Below are 21,153 nucleotides of genomic sequence, written 5' to 3' on the forward strand. Positions count from 1 at the left end.
AAGGGAGGCAGCACAGTAACAAATATATTCCTTTAAAATTGCTACAATTTCAGCAATGCCCATCCATAAACGAGCGCGCTCTCAATGAGAGGCATTAGTCATGGCAAGAGCTCACCTACAAAATGCCAATTAAGCTGGCTTCAGATGGGGTCATCATGTCAACATCACCTTAACCTCCATACCATTCAGAAATAGGTCCGATCAGATAATTCACAGTACTAACTCGAGGAAGTTCAATCTTGAATGGCAGCAGATACTACATCATTAACCCTGTGTGCATCAATGATCTCACTGTGTTCATTTTGGTCCTTTACTCTCTCAGGCTCAATAACCCCGCCAAACCCAGAGATTTCATAAGTAGTGTTTAAATAGAAAGACTGGAAATGTCAATAAAAATAGATCTTTGGAATATCAAAAAAAGACTTACATTTTTTAGTACCTTTCACTTTACAGCCAATGAGGTTCTCTTTGAAGTGTAGTCACTGTTGTAATGTAGGAAACCTGACAGCCAATTTACGCACAGCAAGGTCCCACAAACAGCAATGCGATAATATAAGAACATAAGAAATAGGAGCAGGAGTAGGCCATTCGGCCCTTCGAGCCTGCTCCGCCATTCAATGAGATCATGGCTGATCTTCTGCCTCAACTCCATTCACCGGCCCTATCGCCATATCTCTTGATGCCCTTACTAGTCAGAAATCTATCGACTTCTGTTTTGAATATACCCAATGACTGAGCCTCCACAGCCCTTTGGGGTAGAGTGGCCCCTGGTTCTAGACTCCCCAGCCAAGGGAAACAATGACCAGATAATCCTGTTTTTGTTATGTTAGAACATAAGAACATAAGAATTAAGAGCAGGAGTAGGTCATACGGCCCCTCGAGCCTGCTCCGCCATTCAATAAGATCATGGCTGATCATGTTGATTGAGGGGTAAACATTGAGCCAGTACACCGGGAATAACTCCCGTGCTCTTCTTGAAAATAGTGCCATTGGATCTTTTAGGTCCACACAAAAGGTGCCACACAAAAGATTATTGCTCAAGATAAAAAATCACGGGATTGGGGGTAATATTCTGGCGTGGGTGGAGGATTGGCTCTCTAACAGAAGGCAGAGAGTTGGGATAAATGGTTCATTCTCAGACTGGCAATCAGTAACTAGTGGTGTTCCACAGGGGTCAGTGCTGGGTCCCCAACTCTTTACAATCTATATTAACGATTTGGAGGAGGGGACCGAGTGTAACATATCAAAGTTTGCAGATGATACAAAGATGGGACGGAAAGTAGTGAGTGAGGAGGACATAAAAAACCTGCAAAGGGACATAGACAGGCTAAGTAAGTGGGCAGAGATTTGGCAGATGGAATACAATACTGGAAAGTGTGAGGTTATGCACTTTGGCAGGAAAAATCATAGAGCAAGTTATTATCTTAATGGCAAGAAACTGGAAAGTACTGTAGTACAAAGGGATCTGGGGGTCCTGGTGCACGAAACTCAAAAAGTTAGTATGCAGGTGCAGCAAGTGATCAAGAAGGCCAATGGAATGTTGGCTTTTATTGCTAGGGGGATGGAATATAAAAACAGGGAGGTATTGCTGCAGTTGTACAAGGTATTGGTGAGACCGCACCTGGAATACTGCGTACAGTTTTGGTGTCCATACTTAAGAAAAGACATACTTGCTCTCGAGTCAGTACAAAGAAGGTTCACTCGGTTAATCCCGGGGATGAGGGGGTGGTCATATGAGGAGAGGTTGAGTAGATTGGGACTCTACTCATTGGAGTTCAGAAGAATGAGAGGCGATCTTATTGAAACATATAAGATTGTGAAGGGGCTTGATCGGGTGGATGCAGTGAGGATGTTCCCAATGATGGGTGAAACTAGAACTAGGGGGCATAATCTTAAAATAAGGGGCTGCTCTTTCAAAACTGAGATGAGGAGAAACTTCTTCACTCAGAGGGTGGTAGGTTTGTGGAATTTGCTGCCCCAGAAAGCTGTGGAAGCTACATCATTAAATAAATTTAAAACAGAAATAGATAGTTTCCTAGAAGTAAAGGGAATTAAGGGTTACGGGGAGCGGGCAGGAAATTGGACATGAGTCTAGGTTCGGAATGGTCATGGCCCTGTGGGTAGTGGAGTGGGCCCAGGGGCCGTGTAGCCTGGTTCTGCTCCTGCTGTGTTCTAATTCTGTGTTAGATTTCAGGAGATGGTTTTATTCCTGTTCCTGGCTGGGGTGGAGATCGCCTTTACAGAAGGTAAGTACTGTAGAAAATATAGGGACAGAGTGATCTCCTGGAAGAATTTCGATCGCCTAGATGGGTCGGAGAGGAATTTCCCAGATTTTTTTCTCCCAAATTGGCCATTGGGTCTTTTATCTGGTTTTTCGCCTCTCCCGGGAGATCACATGGGTTCGGGTGGATGGAGAGTGATAGAAGATTTGAGGTTAGGATCAGATCAGCCATGATCTTATTGAATGGTGGAGCAGGCTCGAGGGGCCGATTGGCCTACTCCTGCTCCTATTTCTTATGTTATGTTTTTTTTTCTTATGTTAAGCCCACCTGAGAGAGCAGACCGGGCCTCAGTTTAACATCTCATCTGAAAGACGGCACCTCCAACAGTTCAGCACTCCCTCAACACTGCACTTGGAGTGTCAGCCTAGATTTTTGTGTTCAAGTGCTGCTGGAGGTGGGACTTGAACCCACAACTTTCTAACTCAGCGGCAAGGGTGCTAACCACTGAGGCACAGATGACACTGAAATAAAGTGAAACAATTGCTACAAGGCTCAGAATTACCAGCAGACACCAAGTACCCAGTTATCAAAATGGAGACTGAGGACAAAAAGCAGGGGGCTGACATTACCTCTGAAGATGCACGGCATCAAGAAGTCAAAACAGAACTTAATATCACAGAACTCCCAAAAATGAAAGTGGAGCCTGAAAGCACTGAATCACAGATTGTAACTGAGTCAAAAGACCTAACTAGTGTGTTCAAACACCCAAACTGTCTGTGGAAATGAACAGCTACCCTCAGTAAACCCAGATTTGCATGAGTAGCAACAGACCTTTTCTTACTGATTCTTTGGAGCTTTTACAACTGAGCTCGGGCACCGCAGGGACTGGAGTGTACAGCGGATAGTTGTAATAACATCATGATTTAATGATTAAAGTTTCCTTTGGTCTGGTGATTAAGTTATCAGTTGTGCTTTTTAAAAAAAAAAAAAGTGTGGTGGGGAGGGGGGGCAATTTTTGTTTAGTTTTTGCTGCAGTTGTACAGGGCCTTGGTGAGACCACACCTTGAGTATTGTGTGCAGTTTTGGTCGCCTTATCTGAGAAAGGATGTTCTTGCCATGGAGGGAGTGCAGCAAAAATTCACCAGACTGATACCTGGGATGGCAGGAATGACGTATGAGGAGAGATTGGGTCGATTGGGCTTATACTCACTGGAGTTTAGAAGAATGAGAGGGGATCTCATTGAAACTTATAAAATTCTAACAGCACTAGACAGACTAGATGCAGGAAGGATGTTCCCGATGGCCGGGGAGTCCAGAACCAGGGGTCACCGTCTCAGGATAAGGGGTAAGCCATTTAGGACCGAGATGAGGAGGAATTTCTTCACCCAGAGAGTGGTGAACCTGTGGAATTCTCTACCACAGAAGGCAGTGGAGGCCAATTCATTAAATATATTCAAGAAGGAGTTAGATATATTTCTTAAGGCTAAAGGGATCAAAGGATATGGAGAGAAGGCAGGGACAGGGTACTGAGTTTGGGTGATCAGCCATGATCTCATTGAATGGCGGAGCAGGCTCGAGGAGCCGAATGGCTTACTCCTGCTCCTATCTTCTATTTGCTTATGTTTCTATGTAACTCCCAAAAATGAAACTGGAGCCTGAAAGCACTGAATCACAGTTAGTAACTGAGTCAAAAGTCCTCGTGTATTCAAACACCCAAACTGCCTGTGGAAATGAACAACAGCTACCCTCAGTAAACCCAGATTTGCATGAGTAGCAACATAACTTTTCTTACTGATTCTTTGGAGCTTTTACAACTGAGCTCGGGCACCGCAGCGACTGGAGTGCACAGCGGATAGTTGTAATAACATCATGATTTAATGTTTAACGTTTCCTTTGGTCTGGTGATTAAGTTATCAGTTGTGCTTTTTTTTAAAAAAGTGTGGTGGGGAGCGGGGGGGGGGGGCAATTTTTGTTTCATTTTCGGTGCCTGGGTGACAACCCAGTGTCTCCTGGTGAGTCATTTTAGAAAAGTGCAGCAGAGGCTCCAGCCAACCAGCACAGGGATGATGGGCAGAATGGCCTCTCCTCCTTGAAGGTATCATCACCAACTACAACAACTATGGAGCAGGTGCGGCGCATAGCCTGCCGGGAGCTGTAGTTTCCGGTCGGCGCCTGGCTCCAGCCTGGCGGGCGGGGCGGGGGCCGAGAGGAACTACAAGACCCAGAATGCCGTTCACCGGAAGCGCGGTTGCCAGGGCGATGAGAAAACAATATGGCGTCGCTCGGCTGGGTTCGGCGCAAAAGGACTCTGGAGTTGTCTGGGAGAGTCGGAGATTAAATATATAGATATATACATATATATATATTTTAACGATTGTAACTATCAGGAAAGTGTTTTTATTTTTGGGTGGGGAAGAGATTGGAGCTGCCTGGGGAGGCTATGGCTGCGGGGATGGACGAGGAGAACCTGCAGGACCTATACTCCTGGGTGGACACCATCCACCTGTCCAGGGCCAAGCGCAACATCGCCAGGGACTTCAGTGATGGAGGTGAAAGAAAGAAAGAAAGACTTGCAATAACTTATACTTGTCAGCTGTGGCTCAGCTGGTAGCGCACTCGCCCCTGAGTCAGAAGGTTCTGGGCTCCAAGTCCCACACCAGGGTACTCGAGCACATAAAGCTAGGCTGACATAGAAACATAGAAGATAGGAGCAGGAGTAGGCCATTCGGCCCCTTGAGCCTGCTCCGCCATTTAATGCGATCATGGCTGATCATCCAAATTCAGTACCCTGTCCCTGCCTTCTCCCCATATCCCTTGATCCCTTTAGCCTTAAGAAATATATCCAACTCCTTCTTGAATATATTTAAAGAATTGGCCTCTACTGCCTTATGTGGTAGAGAATTCCACAGGTTCACCACTCTCTGGGTGAAGAAATTCCTCCTCATCTCTGTCCTAAATGGCTTACCCCTTATCCTTAGACTATGACCCCTGGTTCTGGACTCCCCGACCATCGGGAACATCCTTCCTGCATCTAGTCTGTCCAGTCCTGTCAGAATTTTATAAGTTTCAATGAGATCCCCTCTCATTCTTCTAAACTCCAGCGAGTATAGACCCAATCTCTCCTCATACGTCATTCCTGCCATCCCAGGTATCAGCCTGGTGAATCTTCGCTGAACTCCCTCCATGGCAAGAACATCCTTCCTCAGCTAAGGCGACACTCCCAGTGCAATGCTGAGGGAGTGCTGCACTGTCGGAGGTGCCGTCTTTCGATGAGACGTTAAACCGAGGCCCCGCCTGCTCTTTCTCAGGTGGACGTAAAAGATCCCATGGCACTATTTCGAAGAAGAGCAGGGGAGTTATCCCCTGTGTCCTGGTCACTGTTGCAATACAGAAAACGCGCAGCAAATTTGCGCACAGCAAGCTCCCGCAGGCAGCAATGTGATAATAAGCTTTTTTTTAGTGATATCGATTGAGGGATAAATATTGGCCGGGACACCGGGGATAACTCCCCCGCTCCTTTTTTTTCCGCAGCGAGTGGTTAGGATCTGGAGTGCGCTGCCTGCAAGGGTGGTGGAGGCAGACTCAATCGTGGCAGCTTTCCAAAGGAAATTGCATAAGTAGCTGAAGGAATTTTTTTTTTGCAGGGCTAAGGGGAAAGGGATTAGCCAAGCACTAGGGTTTATTTCTAGAGGGATAGATTTGAAAAGTAGGGACGCTATGCTAAAACCTGTATCGACCCTTGGTTAGACCACACTTGGAGTACTGCGTACAGTTCTGGTCGCCGTACTTTAAAAAGGATTTTGAGGCGCTGGAGAGGGTTCAGAGAAGATTTACAAGGATGATACCAGAAATGCGAGGGTATACATATCAGGAACGGATGAATAGGCTGGCTCTCTTTTTTCTCTTGAAAAACAAAGGCTGAGGGGTGACCTAATAGAGGTCTTTAAAATTATGAAAAATTTTGATGGAGTGGATACAGAGAGAATGTTTCCACTTCTGAGGAAGAGTATAACTAGAGGCCATCAATATAAGATAGTCACCAAGAAATCCAATAGGGAATTCAGAAGAAATGTCTTTACCCAAAGAGTGGTGAGAATGTGGAACTCGCTACCACAGGGAGTAGTTGAAGTGAATAATATAGATGCATTTAAGGGGTGGTTAAATAAGCATATGAGGCAGAACGGAATAGAGGGTTATGCTGATAGATTTAGATGAGGAAAGATGGGAGGAGGCTCAAGTGGAGCATAAACACCGGCATGGACTGGTTGGGCCGAATGGCCTGTTTCTGTGCCGTATCTCCTATGTAATGTAGCTGAAGTGCTCTTGCAGAGAGCTGGCACAGGCTCGACAGGCCGAATGGCCTTCTGTGCTGTAACCATTCTATGATTCAATAAGTACCATGGGATCTTTTACACCCACCTGAGAGGGCAGACGGGGCCTTGGTTTAATGTCTCATCTGAAAGACGGCACCTTCCGACAGTGCAGCACTCCCTCAGTACTGTGCTGGAGCATCAGGCTAGATTTTTGTGCTCCAGTCTCTGGAGTGGGACTTTGAACCCAGCAGCCTTCTGATTCAGAGGCGAGGGTACTACCCACTGAGCCACAGCTGACACTCGCAACCGCCCCTTCACTGTGCTGCTGCCCAATCAGCAGCTTCACCCGCACCCAACAACAGAACTTTACTCTGTCGAGCCTATTTTAATGTGATTTAATGTATTTAAAATGTGACCAAGTTTAATATATGTGCAAAAGAAAACAATGGAAATGCTGCAAATCTGAAACAAAAGCAGAAAGTGTTGCTCACGCACCTATATACAGGCACAGACACACACATAACACATACAGGAAACTTTGGTTTATCTGGAGGTTAACTGTCCGGAATGCTCGAGCCACCAGCAAAAATAAGGAGCTGTTTCGTTAGGTTTTTTTTCTTTTCGTTGCTTTTTTTTCACCAGTCAGGCTCTGCAAGGTCTCGCTGAAGCTGTTGCTAAGCTACAGAGACGCTTGCAAGGTACGGCCGACTGTTTAGAAGCTGTTGCTAAGCAACAGAGTTTGTTGCTAGATACGGAGCTCAAAATCTCTGTATGTTTCAACATTAGCGCTGGTTTGTCCGGCAGTTTTGATGGGACGGCAACAGCTCGGTCCCATCGGTGCCGGATAGCACAAAGTTTCCTGTACATACACACACCTATATACAGGCACACACAACACATACATACACACACCTATATACAGGCACAGGCACACACAACACATACATACACACACCTATATACAGGCACAGACACACACAACACATACATACAAACACCTATATACAGGCACAGACACACACATAATACATACACGCACCGATATACAGGCACACACATACATAATACATACACACACCTATATACAGGCACAGACACATACATAACACATACATACACACCTTTATAGAGGCACAGACACACACAACACAACATACACCTTTATACAGGCACAGACACACACAACACGTACATACACACACCTATATACAGGCACAAACACATACATACACACCTTTATACAGGCACAGACACACACAACACATACACACACCTTTATACAGGCACAGACACACACATAACACGTACATACACACTTTTATACAGGCACAGACACACAACACGTACATACACACACCTATATACAGGCACAGACACGTACATACACACACCTATATACAGGCACAGACACACACATAACACGTACATACACACCTATATACAGGCACAGACACACACATAACACGTACATACACACCTATATACAGGCACAGACACACACATAACACGTACATACACACCTTTATACAGGATCAGACACACACGCATATATACAGGCACAGACACACACATAACACATAAATACACACACCCCCTTTCCCCCCCACTCCCCCCCTTCCCCCCCACACACACACACCCTTTCCCCCCCACACACCCCCTTTCCCCCCCACCCACTCCTTCCCCCCCACACCCCCGCTTTCCCCTGCACACCCCACCTTTCCCCCCCACACCCCACCTTTCCCCCCCACACCCCACCTTTCCCCCCAAGACCCCTTTCCCCCACCCCTTTCTCTCTCTCCTTCCCTCTCTCTGTCTCTCTCCTTCCCTTTCTCTCTCTCTCTCTCCTTCCCTCTCTCTCTCTCCATCCCTCTCTCTCTCCTTCCCTCTCTCTCTCTCTCTCTCCTTCCCTCTCTCTCTCTCCTTCCCTCTCTCTCTCTCTCCTTCCCTCTCCCTCTCTCCCTCCCTCTCTCTCTCCTTCCCTCTCTCTCTCCTTCCCTTTCTCTCTCTCTCTCCTTCCCTCTCTCTCTCTCTCCTTCCCTCTCTCTCTCCTTCTCTCTCCTTCCCTCTCTCTCTCTCTCCTTCCCTCTCTCTCTCCTTCTCTCTCCTTCCCTCTCTCTCTCCTTCTCTCTCCTTCCCTCTCTCTCTCCTTCCCTCTCTCTCTCCTTCCCTCTCTCTCTCCTTCTCTCTCCTTCCCTCTCTCCGTCCCTCCTTCCCTCTCTCTCTCTCTCTCCTTCCCTCTCTCTCTCCTTCCCTCTCCCTCTCTCTCTCCTTCCCTCTCTCTCTCTCCTTCCCTCTCTCTCTCTCTCCTTCCCTCTCTCTCTCCTTCCCTCTCTCTCTCTGTCTCTCTCTCCTTCCCTCTCTGCTTCCCTCTCTCTCACACACTCCCAGTCTCTCTCTCTCTCTCCCCCAGTCTCTCTCTCCTTCCCTCTCTCTTTCCCTCTCTCTTTCCCTCTCTCTCTCCTTCCCTCTCTCTCTCTCTCCTTCCCTCTCTCTCTCCTTCCCTCTCTCTCTCCCTCCTTCTCTCTCCTGCCCTCTCTCTCTCCTTCCCTCTCTGCTTCCCTCTCTCTCTCTCTCACACACTCCCAGTCTCTCTCTCTCTCTCCCCCAGTCTCTCTCTCTCTCTCTCTCCCAGTCTCTCTTTCTCTCTCTCCCCCAGTCTCTCTCTCTCTCTCCCCCAGTCTCTCTCTCTCTCTCTCCCCCAGTCTCTCTCTCTCCCCCAGTCTCTCTCCCCCAGTCTTTCTCTCTCCCCAGTCTCTCTCTCCCCCAGTCTCTCTCTCCCCCAGTCTCTCTCTCTCCCCCAGTCTCTCTTGCTCCCCCAGTCTCTCTCGCTCCCCCAGTCTCTCTCTCTCCCCAGCCTCTCTCTCTCCCCCAGTCTCTCTCTCTGCCCAGTCTCTCTCTCTCCCCCAGTCTCTCTCTCTTCCCCCCAGTCGCTCTCTCTCTTCCCCCCAGTCGCTCTCTCTCTTCCCCCCAGTCGCTCTCTCTCTTCCCCCCAGTCGCTCTCTCTCTTCCCCCCAGTCGCGCTCTCTCTCTCTTCCAACAACAACATGCCCTCAAAAAAGTCTCAGCACCGCCGGGCACCCCTAGCTAGTCTATATATATAAAAGAGCTCTTCTGTCTGTCCCGATGTCTGTCCCGATGTCTGTCTGTCTGTCCGTGTTCTATACGTTTGAAAGTTATAGAGCGTACCGACGCGCGCGTCGCCTCAAAAGAAAGCTTGCGATTCCGGACCGGTCATAGGCGTATTTACGTTTCGGCCGGACAAAAATCGCGCCCGCGGTATCCGAAAAACGTTCAGCGTTCCGCTCATTAGCATCTCATTAGCGACCGTGTGACGTCGAGGTCGACCAATCGGACGGCGGGTTCCTGGCGCGTGCCATCCTACAGTTGAGTGTCGAGTGACTCGACGATTGACCAATCCTACGCTTCGGTGACCTGACCGGTCGACCAATCGGTGCGTGTGTGGGCGGGCCTTATCCTTCTGAACCGAGGTGAGTGGCCGCCATCTTGATTTTTCACGATTTTTTTCCCACACTTTCAGTGTGTTAGGGAACTAAGGTAAATATTTGAATTATGTGTTAGGGAATTAATTAACAATTTATTTGAGTTTTATATTGGGCCAGAAATTCCAGGCCAGAAGCGTGAGTACGGTCGGCTTACTCACGCTTCTGGCCGTTGGAAATGCCGGCGTTCAGCATGAACAGCGCATGCGGGGAACGCCGGCATTTCCAGACCTCGAGCGCGTGCGACTGCACAGGCAGCGCTTGCGCAGTGAACTTCGTGGATTTCATTCATGAAATCCGTGAGGGTAAGTCCTTAGAAGTTGCACTTGGAAAAAGCAAGTGTAAAGTTGTTCATTGGCTGCGGAGGAAGATATATTTTATCGTGGAGCTTTTGAAATGCAATATTTTTGTTTGGGAAAGGGAGGGAAGTTATTTTAAGAAATTTTAAGTAAGTTTTAAAGTTTAAATTTTTTTTTTAAAAGGGTTTTCAGAACGGTAGGTAGAAGGAGCAATTGTGGCTGTGTGAATGGAATGTGAGAATGAGTTATGTATGTATGTCCACATATATTCCTTTACGTATATGTATGTATGTTTTATATTCCTTTACTAATGTGTATGAATGTATGTTTTTAATTATGATTTTCCAATAAGTTACTTTCTCTGAAAGTCATAATTAAATAATACATTCATACACATAAATAAAGGAATATATACATAACACGCAAAGGAATATATACAGACATACATACTTTCAGAAGCTCCACGATAAGAAATAGCTTCCTCCGCAGCCTGTGGAGCAACTGTACCCATGCTTTTTTCATGTGTAAGTTGTAATGACTGGACCTCACTGAAAGCATTAATGAAAGCGGCGAATTATACTGCGCACGCGCTGCCTGTGCAGTCGCACGCGTTCTGCCTCTGAACCCCTTCGTTCAGAGGACAGGAAATGCCGGTTTTCCCCACATGCACTGTGAATGCTGAAAACCGGCATTTCATCCGGCCAGATGCGTAAGTACCCCGACCGTACTAGCGCATTTGGAAGGGAATTACTGGGCCAACATTTTACATGTCAATAAAATAAAAAATTTAACAATTGCACGACTTGCCCCCTTGCACCTGCGACTGAGGGCCCAAGGAGGTGCATTGCGCAAGAGGTCATCATCGTACGTATCCTCACACTGTTCCCTTTGGGGAACTGTATGAAGTGGTGGAAGGAGTTATGGCCGTGATTAACGCTCATTCCGTGACCGTAACCATCTTTGAACCAGCCATTAGGGTGGTTAGTCCTATGGCGGGAGGGTTTTACGGGCTCCCACAACCCATCTGAGGGGGGGGGGCCACCAACACCCACGGACGCAAGTATCCCGCTGGATGTCCACCCAGAATTTAAAGTTGGAGCTCCGACTCCACTTGCCGGGACTGTCTGGAGTGGGGTTCAAAACCCTACTCCTTCTGGCCCAGCGGCGGGGATGCTTACTGCTACGCAAAAGGCCCACTCCGCACAAAAGGTGACACCCATACGTTTCCTGCGCCTTTTCCCTCCCCGTGACTGGAGCCCTATGCTGCCATTTCACGTTGCTAATTGGATTGGGCCTTTGTCATAGCGGTAGGATCCCCGCCGCTGGGCCAGATTAGGGTAGGGTTTCGAACCCCGCTCCAGACAGTCCCGGCAAGTGGAGTCGGAGCTCCGGCTCTAAATTCTGGGTTGACATCCAGTGGGATATTTGCGTCCGTGGGTGTGGGTGGACCCCCCTCCTTGTATAGCTTGTGGGAGCCCCTAAAACCCTCCCGCCATAGGACTAACCGCCCTAATGGCTGGTTCAAAGATGGTTACGGTCACGGAATGAGCGTCAATCATGGCCATAAATCCTTCCACCACTTCATACAGTTCCCCAAAGGGAACAGTGTGAAGACACGTATGACGACGACATTGCTAAATAAATAAATGGAATTAAAAAAATTCTTTTAGGGCTTTTAAAAGTCTTTAAATTGCTTTAATTCTCTTTAAAACTACTTCAGATTACTCAAAATAATGTAAACATTTAAAAAAGTTTATAAAAGTTACCAAAATCTTCAAAAAACTTCCAAAAACCTATTTAAACTGCTGCTTTGCATGTAAAAATCCTTAGCAGCTTGACAGAAACATTGGGGGCGTGTCCAGTGAAACTGAGACCTCAAGGGGCGTGTCTCACTTACACTGCACGCTCCTGGCTTCGCGCTGGCTGCACTCCTGGGCGGCGTGACGTCATACGCTGCCCGGGAATGTGCTTTCTATTTCTGCAAGTTCAGGCGTCCCAGAAGCTGATCGGCACGAGCGCGGGGTAAGTGCAAATACGGGGCTTGCACGCGCTGCAAGCCCCGTTCTGGAATTTCTGGGCCATTGTGTTTAGCAACCCCCCCCCTCCTCCTCACCCTCGCGCAGGGGGGACTCGGTGCTGCTCTCCAGGCCCGCTGCAGGCAGGCCTGAAGCTCAAAAAATTTCTCTCTCTCTCTCTCTCTCTCTTCCCTCTCTCTCTCTCCTCCTCTTCCCTCTCTCTCTCTCCTTCTCCTCTTCCCTCTCTCTCCTCTTCCCTCTCTCTCTCTCTCTCTCTACTTCCCCCTCTCAGGTTTGACGGTGTCGGGGCAGGAGCGGGCGGGCCGCCCGAAGTGAGCCGCTCGCTAACGGCTGCCAGCCCGCAGGGTTTCCCTGCCTACTCCCCGCGGGCCGCCTCGCGCCGCTGGCACTGACCGCGCATGCGCCGCCCGCCCGCGAGAGCCCGCTCTGGCTTTTTTTTTAAACGGCTGTCCCCGATCTCAATCGGCATCAGCCACGAGGGTCAAGGTGCGCGTGCAGCAGGAGCAGCTGAGACGCGGCCGTCTCTCTGTTCTGCGCTCGGCTCGGGCGGGGGGGCGGGTCTCTCAGCCGCAATCAGCGATCTGGAGGGCGGGGCTCCGGAGAGCGGGAGGGCGGGGCTCCGGAGAGTGGGACGCCGCTGCTCGGGAGGGCGGGGGGCGGGAGGCGGGACATCGGGGGGCGGGAGATCGGGGGGCGGGACATCGGGAGATCGCGGGGCGGGACATCGGGAGATCGCGGGCCCGGACTACAGATCGGGGGGGGGCGGGGCTCGGGATATCGGGGGGGCGACCCTCAGGGGGGCGGGGCTCCAGAGATCGGGGGCGGGGGCTCGGGGGGTCGGGGCTTAGGAGATCGGGGGGGGCGGGGCTCGGGGGGTGCGGGGCTCGGGAGATCGGGGGGGGCGGGGCTCGGGAGATCGGGGGGGGGCCGTGCTCCTGAGATGGGGGGGGCGGGGCTCGGGAGATGGGGGGGCGGGGCTCGGGATATCGGGGGGGGGCGGTGCTCGGGAGATGGAGGGGTGGGGCTCGGGAGATCGGGGGGGGCGGGGCTCGGGTGACTGGGGGGGCGGGGCTCGGGGACTCTCCCCCTTCCCTCCCTCCCCTCTCCCCCTCCCCTCCCCTTCCCCCTCCCCCCTCCACTCCCCCCTGAAAAAATTTCTCTCTCTTCCCTCTCTCTCCCAGTCTCTCTCTCTCTCCCCCAGTCTCTCTCTCTCTCCCCCTCAGTCTCTCTCTCTCTCTCTCCCCCATTCTCTCTCTCTCTCCCCGTCTCTCTCCTCTCTCTCCCCCCATCTCTCTCCTCTCTCTCCCCCCAGTCTCTCTCTCTCCCGTCTCTCTCTCTCTCCCCCAGTCTCTCTCTCTCTCTCCCAGTCTCTCTCTCTCTCCCCCAGTCTCTGTCTCTCTCTCCCCCTCAGTCTCTCTCTCTCTCTCTCCCCATTCTCTCTCTCTCTCTCTCTCTCCCCGTCTCTCTCCTCTCTCTCCCCCCAGTCTCTCTCTCTCTTTCTCTCTCTCCCGTCTCTCTCTCTCTCCCCCAGTCTCTCAGTTCAGTTTTCAGTTCAGTTCAGTTCAAATGCTTTATTGGCATGAAAGTTTACAGAGAACCATATTGCCAAAGCTTACATAGCAAAAAGGTACAGTTTTCCAACATTCTGTAGGTGTCAATCGATTTGACATTTGTTGGGTATATACAATATTACTTTTAAACAATATTAATTTTAAACAGTCTTTCTACTTCATTTGGTATGTTCAATATTAATTTTAAACAGTCTTACTTTTAAACAGTCCTCAGGTTGTGACATGTTGTTACATATTTAGCCCCAAGGTATGGTCTGTCTCCTTCTCCTAGGACTAATCTCAATTTTGACAGATCATCCAATTCCTTGAAATCTGGGGTTGTTTGGCTTAGCTTGTTGAATAATATGTTTCTTGATGTGTTGAATTTTTCGCATTTTAGGAGGAAATGCATTTCTGTTTCAACCTCGCCAGCCAGACATTGATCGCATATTCTATTCTCTCTAGGCTGCCAGGATTTCTTGTATCTGCCTTTTTCAATTTCCAGTTGGTGGTCGCTTAGTCTGTACCTGGTGAGGGTCTGTCTCTGTTTTGTGTCTCTGATGGTCGTGAGGTAGTCTGCCAGTTTATATTCTCTTTTTAGGGCCCGGTAACATTCTAATCTGCTTTGGCTTTCGGTTATTTTGTTCCAATGTTCCAGGTAGGTTTCTTTGCATTTTTTAATGATTTGGTTCACTCGGATTGGTGTTTGGACGGCTGTGTTGGTCTGGGGCTGGTCAGGGTCCGGCTGAGTACTTAGTTTCAGTAGCAGCTGACTCAGGGGACTCTTTTCTGGGTTTAGCTCTTGGGTCTGAAAGGCTTCTGAAAGTCCAAATACACCACATCCACTGGTTCTCCCTTATCTATTTTACCAGTTACATCCTCAAAAAATTCCAGTAGATTAGTCAAGCATGATTTACCTTTTGTAAATCCATGTTGACTTTGTCCGATGCAGTCACTGCTTTCCAAGTGCTCTGCTATTACATCTTTTATAATGGACTCTAGCATTTTCCCCACTACCGATGTCAGGCTTACCGGTCTATAATTCCCTGCTTTTTCTCTACCACCTTTTTTGAATAGTGGGGTAACATTAGCTACCCTCCATTCCACGGGTACTGTTCCAGAGTCTATCGAGTTCTGGAAGATGACCAGCAATGCATCTACTATTTCTAGGGCCACTTCCTTAAGTACCCTGGGATGTAGATTATCAGGCCCTGGGGATTTATCGGCCTTCAGTCCCATCAATTTTCCTAACACCATTTCCCTACAAATACTGATTTCTTTCAGTTCCACCCTTTCATCAGACCCTATGTTCCCCGGCATCTCTGGGAGTTTATTTGTGTCCTCATTTGTGAAGACAGAACCAAAATATGTATTTAGTTGGTCTGCCATTTCTTTGTTCCCCATTATAAATTCCCCTGATTCTGACTGCAAGGGACCTACGCTTGACTTCACCAATCTTTTTCTCTTCACATATCTATAAAAGCTTTTACAGTCAGTTTTTATGTTCCCTGCAAGCTTACTCTCATATTCTATTTTCCCTTTCTTAATTAATCCCTTTGTCCTCCTTTGTTGAATCCTAAACTGCTCCCAATCCTCAGGATTATTGCTTTTTCTGGCCAATTTATATGTCCTCTCCTTGGATCTTATGCTATCCCTAATTTCCCTTGTTAGCCACGGTTGAGTCACGTTTTTTGTTTTATTTTTATGCCAAACTGGGCTGAACAAATTCTGTAGCTCATCCATTCGGTCTTTGAATGTTTGCCATTGCCTATCCACCGTCAACCCTTTGAGTGCCATTCCCCAATCAATCCTACCCAACTCGCTCCTCAGACCATCGTAGTTTCCTTTATTTAAATTGAGGACCCTAGTCTCTGAGTCAACTACTTCATTCTCCATCTTAATGAAGAATTCGATCATATTATGATCGCTCTGACCCAAGGGGCCTCATACAACAAGATTGCTAATTAATCCTTTCTCGTTACATAACATCTTGTTCATCAGCCTATTATGGCCTTTTGAAAATCCAGGTAAATTATATCTACTGCATTACCATTGTCTGCTCTCTCTGTTACCTCTCCAAAAAATTTAATAAGGTTGGTCAAGCAAGACATTTCCTTTTGAAACCCATTGATGATGAAGATAAATCTGGCATCCTCAGGAATCCCAGTTAGAAAACCTATGATTTAAATTAAATTAAATTGAGTCTTCCCCTAAGAAAGTGTCACTACTTGTGCTACTTATTAAGGGTTCAGGCCAATTACTAAAATAACCCTGAAAATTCCAGGTAGCATAGAATCATCGAATGATACAGCACAGAAGGAGGCCATTCGGCCCATTGTGCCTGTGCCTTTGCATGTTGGATTTCGTATGCAAGCTACATTATGGCAATGCTATTACTGTTGTAGCATGTATTTCATCATGGAGTTTAACACATTTTTCTGTCAGCTCTTGTCTTCCATTCAGTTCAGTGCTGCTCTCCCATATAGTACTTTTTCCCTTGTATATGTGTGTTTTTTAGGGTCATAAGGTGGCATTGTATAACATTGTATTCTGCAGAATTTATCTATCTATGCCAGAATGATTTGTTGTAATAGCGGCAATGGTTTTCATTAAAATTCATTATAAAGTGTGCACGTATGTAGACCTCAGGCTGCAGGATTAAGGGATTGTGGTGACTCCCACACTTGAATAGGCTGCCAATTTCTCACAGTTTAAGCTCACAAATGCAAAGTGATTAATTGGCCGAGGTAGCAGAGGGCTGCCTGTATCTGTGAAACCGCAGCCTATTCAGGAGTGAGATAGCAGGAGATAAAAATGAAATTCAAGATCCAGCATGTCCCTTCTATATTGTGAATCTAGAGGAACAGGTAGGCTTTGCGCTTGTGATATTACTTCAGAGTCATAAATCCTAAAATTCTGTCTTCTTTGATTCCAGTTTTAATTGCCGAAGTGGTGAAGTTTCATTTCCCGAAACTGGTTGAAATGCACAACTACACACCGGCCAGCTCAACACAGCAGAAACTGAACAACTGGGCTCATCTGAACAGGTAACAGATTAATGTCACCAAAGAATGTGCAAAAGAAAGACAGTCAGTCACGGTTGGGCGTAGCACACTAAAGCAGTTGGCATAGGCTTTTGTCTCTTCCCCCACCCGCCTACACCACTATACCCAACTAAGTGGAGTGCATCGCCAGTAGGGTGTGACTTCTGGTCACCCCAGACATGCCCCACTGACCCTGGCTATATTTCCAGTCCTGGTTCATTTACATATGGGAGGTGACTTAGGTTGAAATGGCCCCAAATTACTTTCAAGTTCCTCTCCAAGTCAATTGCAAAATACTGCGGATGCTGGAAACCTGAAATAACAACAGAAAACGCTGGAGAAACTCAGCAGGCCAGGCAGCATCTGTGGAGCGAGAAACAGAGTTAACGTTTCAGGTCGAAGACCTTTCGTCAGAACTGGAAAAAAGCAGGAAATGGAGCAGATTTAAAAGCAAGGTTAAGGGCTGGGAAATGGGGGAGGGGATGAAAGAACAAAAGGGAAGGTCTGTGATGGGATGGAAGGCAGGAGAAGTAAAGAGGCATTAAGAGATCTTCAAGGCAAGAGGAGGTGGTAATGGGACAGGTTAAGAAACAAAGGATGGCTCTAGATGAAGTGTGAATTGCGCTGGCAGAATGAAAGACAGCTGCCATGTGGGAGGGGGAAAAAAAACACAAACAAAAAGTGTGGATAAAAAATATAAATATGATAGGGGCTGAGGTTATGATCTGAAATTGTTGAACTCTATGTTGAGTCCGGAAGGCTGTAAAGTGCCTAATCGAAAGATGAGGTGCTGTTCCTCGAGCTTACGCTGAGCTTCCATGGAACAATGCAAGAGGCCGAGGACGGTGAGGTCTGAGTGGGAGTGGAGCGGTGAATTAAAGTGACAGTCGACCGGAAGCTCGGGGTCCCCCTTACGTACATCCTGACTTGGGCATACATCACCGTTCCTTCATCATTGCTGGGCTAATATTGTGGAATTCCCTATCTAGCACCATTGTGGGGGTACCATCACCACAAGGACTGCAGCGGTTCAAGAATAAGGTCCTTCCACACCTTCTCGGGGGCAGCTACGCATAAGTCATAAATGACACCTTGCCAGCATCATCCACATCCTGAGTTTAAAGTTTTCTTTGGTAGAGCTATCCAAGTAATCCCACTCACCCTGCTCTCTCCCCATAGCCCTGCAAATTTTTCCCCTTGACGTATTTATCCAATTCCCTTTTGGCAGTTAACAATGAATCTGCTTCCATCGCCCTTTCAGGCAGTGCATTTCAGAACAACTCGCTGCCCAAAAAAAAAAATTCTCCTCATCTTCCCTCTGGTTCTTTTGCCAATTACCTTAAATCTGTGTCCTCTGGTTACCCACCCTCCTGTTACTGGAAACAGATTCGGCATGAGAAAGAGCAGTGTTAGTGCAATATTATAATTATATTTCATGTGCGATCTTGAACTGTGCAGATATTGTTCTCATCTCCACACTGATGCTGGCAGTTCATTAATTTGCTTCAGTCTTTTGAGTTCCTCTTTGCCATGGCTGCACAACACTGGCTTCTTTGGTGCAGGGAGGGAGGCCAGCATCTTCCATGTACTGAGAAGAATTTTTTTTTTAAATGTAAAGATCTACCATGGAATTCAGAGCACCTCCTATTAAAATGAATGCAGTAAGGTCAATGGGAGTGTCGTGTAGTTTTTGCTTTGCAGGTAAACAACATGTCCGTGAAGAACCTGTCATTTAATTTTTCACACAGTGGCATATCTCGATACCACGTGAATCACACACAGGCACTTTATTGTAAAGCAAGAATATTTTAAAATAATTTAAATGAACTGGGGGTAACTTTGACTTTGGGTGATAGTCAATGCTCCCGCTAAGGTGCGCGCGCGGCCAGGCAGTGATCTACAAGGTCGCACGCAGGCTGCTCACTGGTATTTACTGCGCATGCCGCGCAGAACAATGCGCAGCTTACAGGGAACATTGGCAACAGTGTAAAATGGGCGATATTGATCCAGCCGCTAGTTATACACCTCTCCCTAGTTGCATTTCCATGGACTATTCCAATGCACTCCTGGCTGGCCTCCCACGTTCTACCCTACGTAAACTTGAGGTCATCCATGATCTCATTGAATGGCGGAGCAGGCTCGAGGGGCCGAATGGCCTACTCCTGCTCCTATCTTCTATGTTTCTATGTTTCTAAAGGCCTTCGACACTGTCAACCGTGAGGGATTATGGAGTGTCCTCCTCAAATTCGGCTGCCCTCAAAAGTTTGTCACCATCCTCCGCCTGCTTCACAACGACATGCAAGCCGTGATCCTGACCAACAGTTCCACCACAAACCCAATTTGCATATGGACCGGGGTCAAGCAAGGCTGTGTCATCGCACCAACGTTCTTCTCAATCTTCTTTGCTGCAATGCTCCATCTCACCCTCAGTAAGCGCCCCGCTGGAGTGAAGCTAATTTACAGAACAAACGGGAAACTGTTCCACCTCCGTCGCCTCCAGTCCAGATCCAAGGTCGTCCCATCCTCTGTCGTCGAATTACAGTATGCAGATGACACTTGCGTCTGCGCTCACTCGGAGGTCGAACTCCAAACCATCATCAACACCTTCACCGAAGCGTACGAAAGCATGGGCCTTACACTAAACATCCGTAAGACAAAGGTCCCCTACCAACCTGCCCCCACCACACAGTACCAGCCCCCGATTATCAAAATCCACAACGCCTTGGACAACGTGGACCACTTTCCATACCTCGGGAGCCTACTGTCAACAAGGGCAGACGTCGACGACGAAGTCCAACACCACCTTCAGTGTGCCAGTGCAGCCTTCGGTCGCCTGAGGAAGAGAGTGTTTGAAGACCAGGACCTCGAACCTGGCACTAAGCTCATGATCTACAGAGCAGCAGTGATACCCGCCCTGCTGTATGCCTCAGAGACATGGACCATGTACAGCAGGCACTTCAAAGCACTGGAGAGGTACCACCAACGCTGCCTCCGCAAGATCCTGCAAATCCATTGGCAGCATAGGCGCACCAACGTCCGTGTTCTCGCTCAGGCCAACATCCCCAGCATCGAAGCTTTGACCACGCTCGATCAGCTCTGATGGACGGGTCACATCGTCCACATGCCTGATACGAGACTCCCAAAACAAGCGCTCTACTCGGAGCTCCGGCATGGCAAGAGAGCCCCAGGTGGGCAGAGGAAACGCTTCAAGGACACCCTCAAAGCCTCCTTGAAAAAGTGTAACATCCCCACTGACACCTGGGAATCCCTGGCCCAGGACCGCACAAAGTGGAGGAGAAGCATCTGGGAAGGCGCCGAACACCTCGAGTCTCTTCGCCGGGAGCAAGCGGAAGCTAAGCGCAAGCAGCACAAGGAGCGCACGTCAACCCAAGCACCCCACCCACCCGCCCCTTCAACCACCGTCTGCCCCACCTGTGACAGAGACTGTAGGTCCCGCACCAGTCACCTGGGAACTCATTTTTAATTTGGAAGCAAGTCATCCTCGGTTCCAAGGGACTGCCTAAGAAGAAGAAGTGGTGGCTGGAGAGCAAGATCGACCCTCCCCTTTAAGAACTGGCCGACGCCAGTGTGTCTGTGTTCCATTGCTAACTGACATCAAATGAGCTTCACTGGCGATCTCAGGTAGCGCCTCGCTCCTCGGCGTTAGCACCTTAAGAGAGGTGTATAGCGCCTGATTTAGCGCTCAAATCACCTCCAGGGGCGATAGAAGCCAAGTTTGCAGTCGGAGGTGATAATTAGCGCCAGGCGCTAAAATTTGCGCCCAGCCGATAATTGCGCCCCAAACGGGGCGATACCGAATTTCTCCCCCATTTTGTCAGCATCCACCTCCTTAGTAAACACCGATACAAAGTACTTATTGAGTATTCTAGCCTTGCCCTGCGCCTCTAAGCATATCTCACCTTCTTTGTCCCTAATAGACCCCACCCCGCCTCTTACTACCCGCTTACTGTTTACATGCCGGTAGAAAAATTTTGTGTTCCATTTTATGTTAACCACCATTCTACTCTCAGATCCACTCTTTGCCAATCTTATTTTCATCTTCACTTCCCCTCTCAACTTATTGTATTTGGCCGGGTTCTCCCTTGAAGAATTCACCTGACATGCATCGTACACCGTCTTTTTTTGTTTCATCACCTTCTCTATCTCCCTCGTCATCCAAGGAGCCCTT

At 48.3% G+C, this 21,153-nt stretch overlaps 1 protein-coding gene across 1 annotated transcript in view; it reads left to right on the top strand.

Annotated features, from left to right (window-relative positions):
* Nucleotides 1–4,514: 4,514 nt before the first annotated feature.
* LOC147123749 (sperm flagella and cilia-associated protein 1-like) overlaps nt 4,515–21,153 on the top strand; it is a 180,049-nt gene continuing 163,410 nt past the window's right edge. The window contains exons 1-2 of the mRNA XM_085975655.1: nt 4,515–4,771; nt 16,856–16,967. Of these exons, the coding sequence (XP_085831781.1) occupies nt 4,663–4,771; nt 16,856–16,967 (221 nt within the window). The 5' untranslated portion in view covers nt 4,515–4,662. The remainder of the gene's footprint in view (nt 4,772–16,855; nt 16,968–21,153) is intronic.

This window comes from Somniosus microcephalus, chromosome 2 (genome assembly GCF_052327205.1).
Source record: "Somniosus microcephalus isolate GS21.2 chromosome 2, FLI_Smic_1.0, whole genome shotgun sequence".
In the NCBI taxonomy this organism is placed as follows: Eukaryota; Metazoa; Chordata; class Chondrichthyes; order Squaliformes; family Somniosidae; genus Somniosus; species Somniosus microcephalus.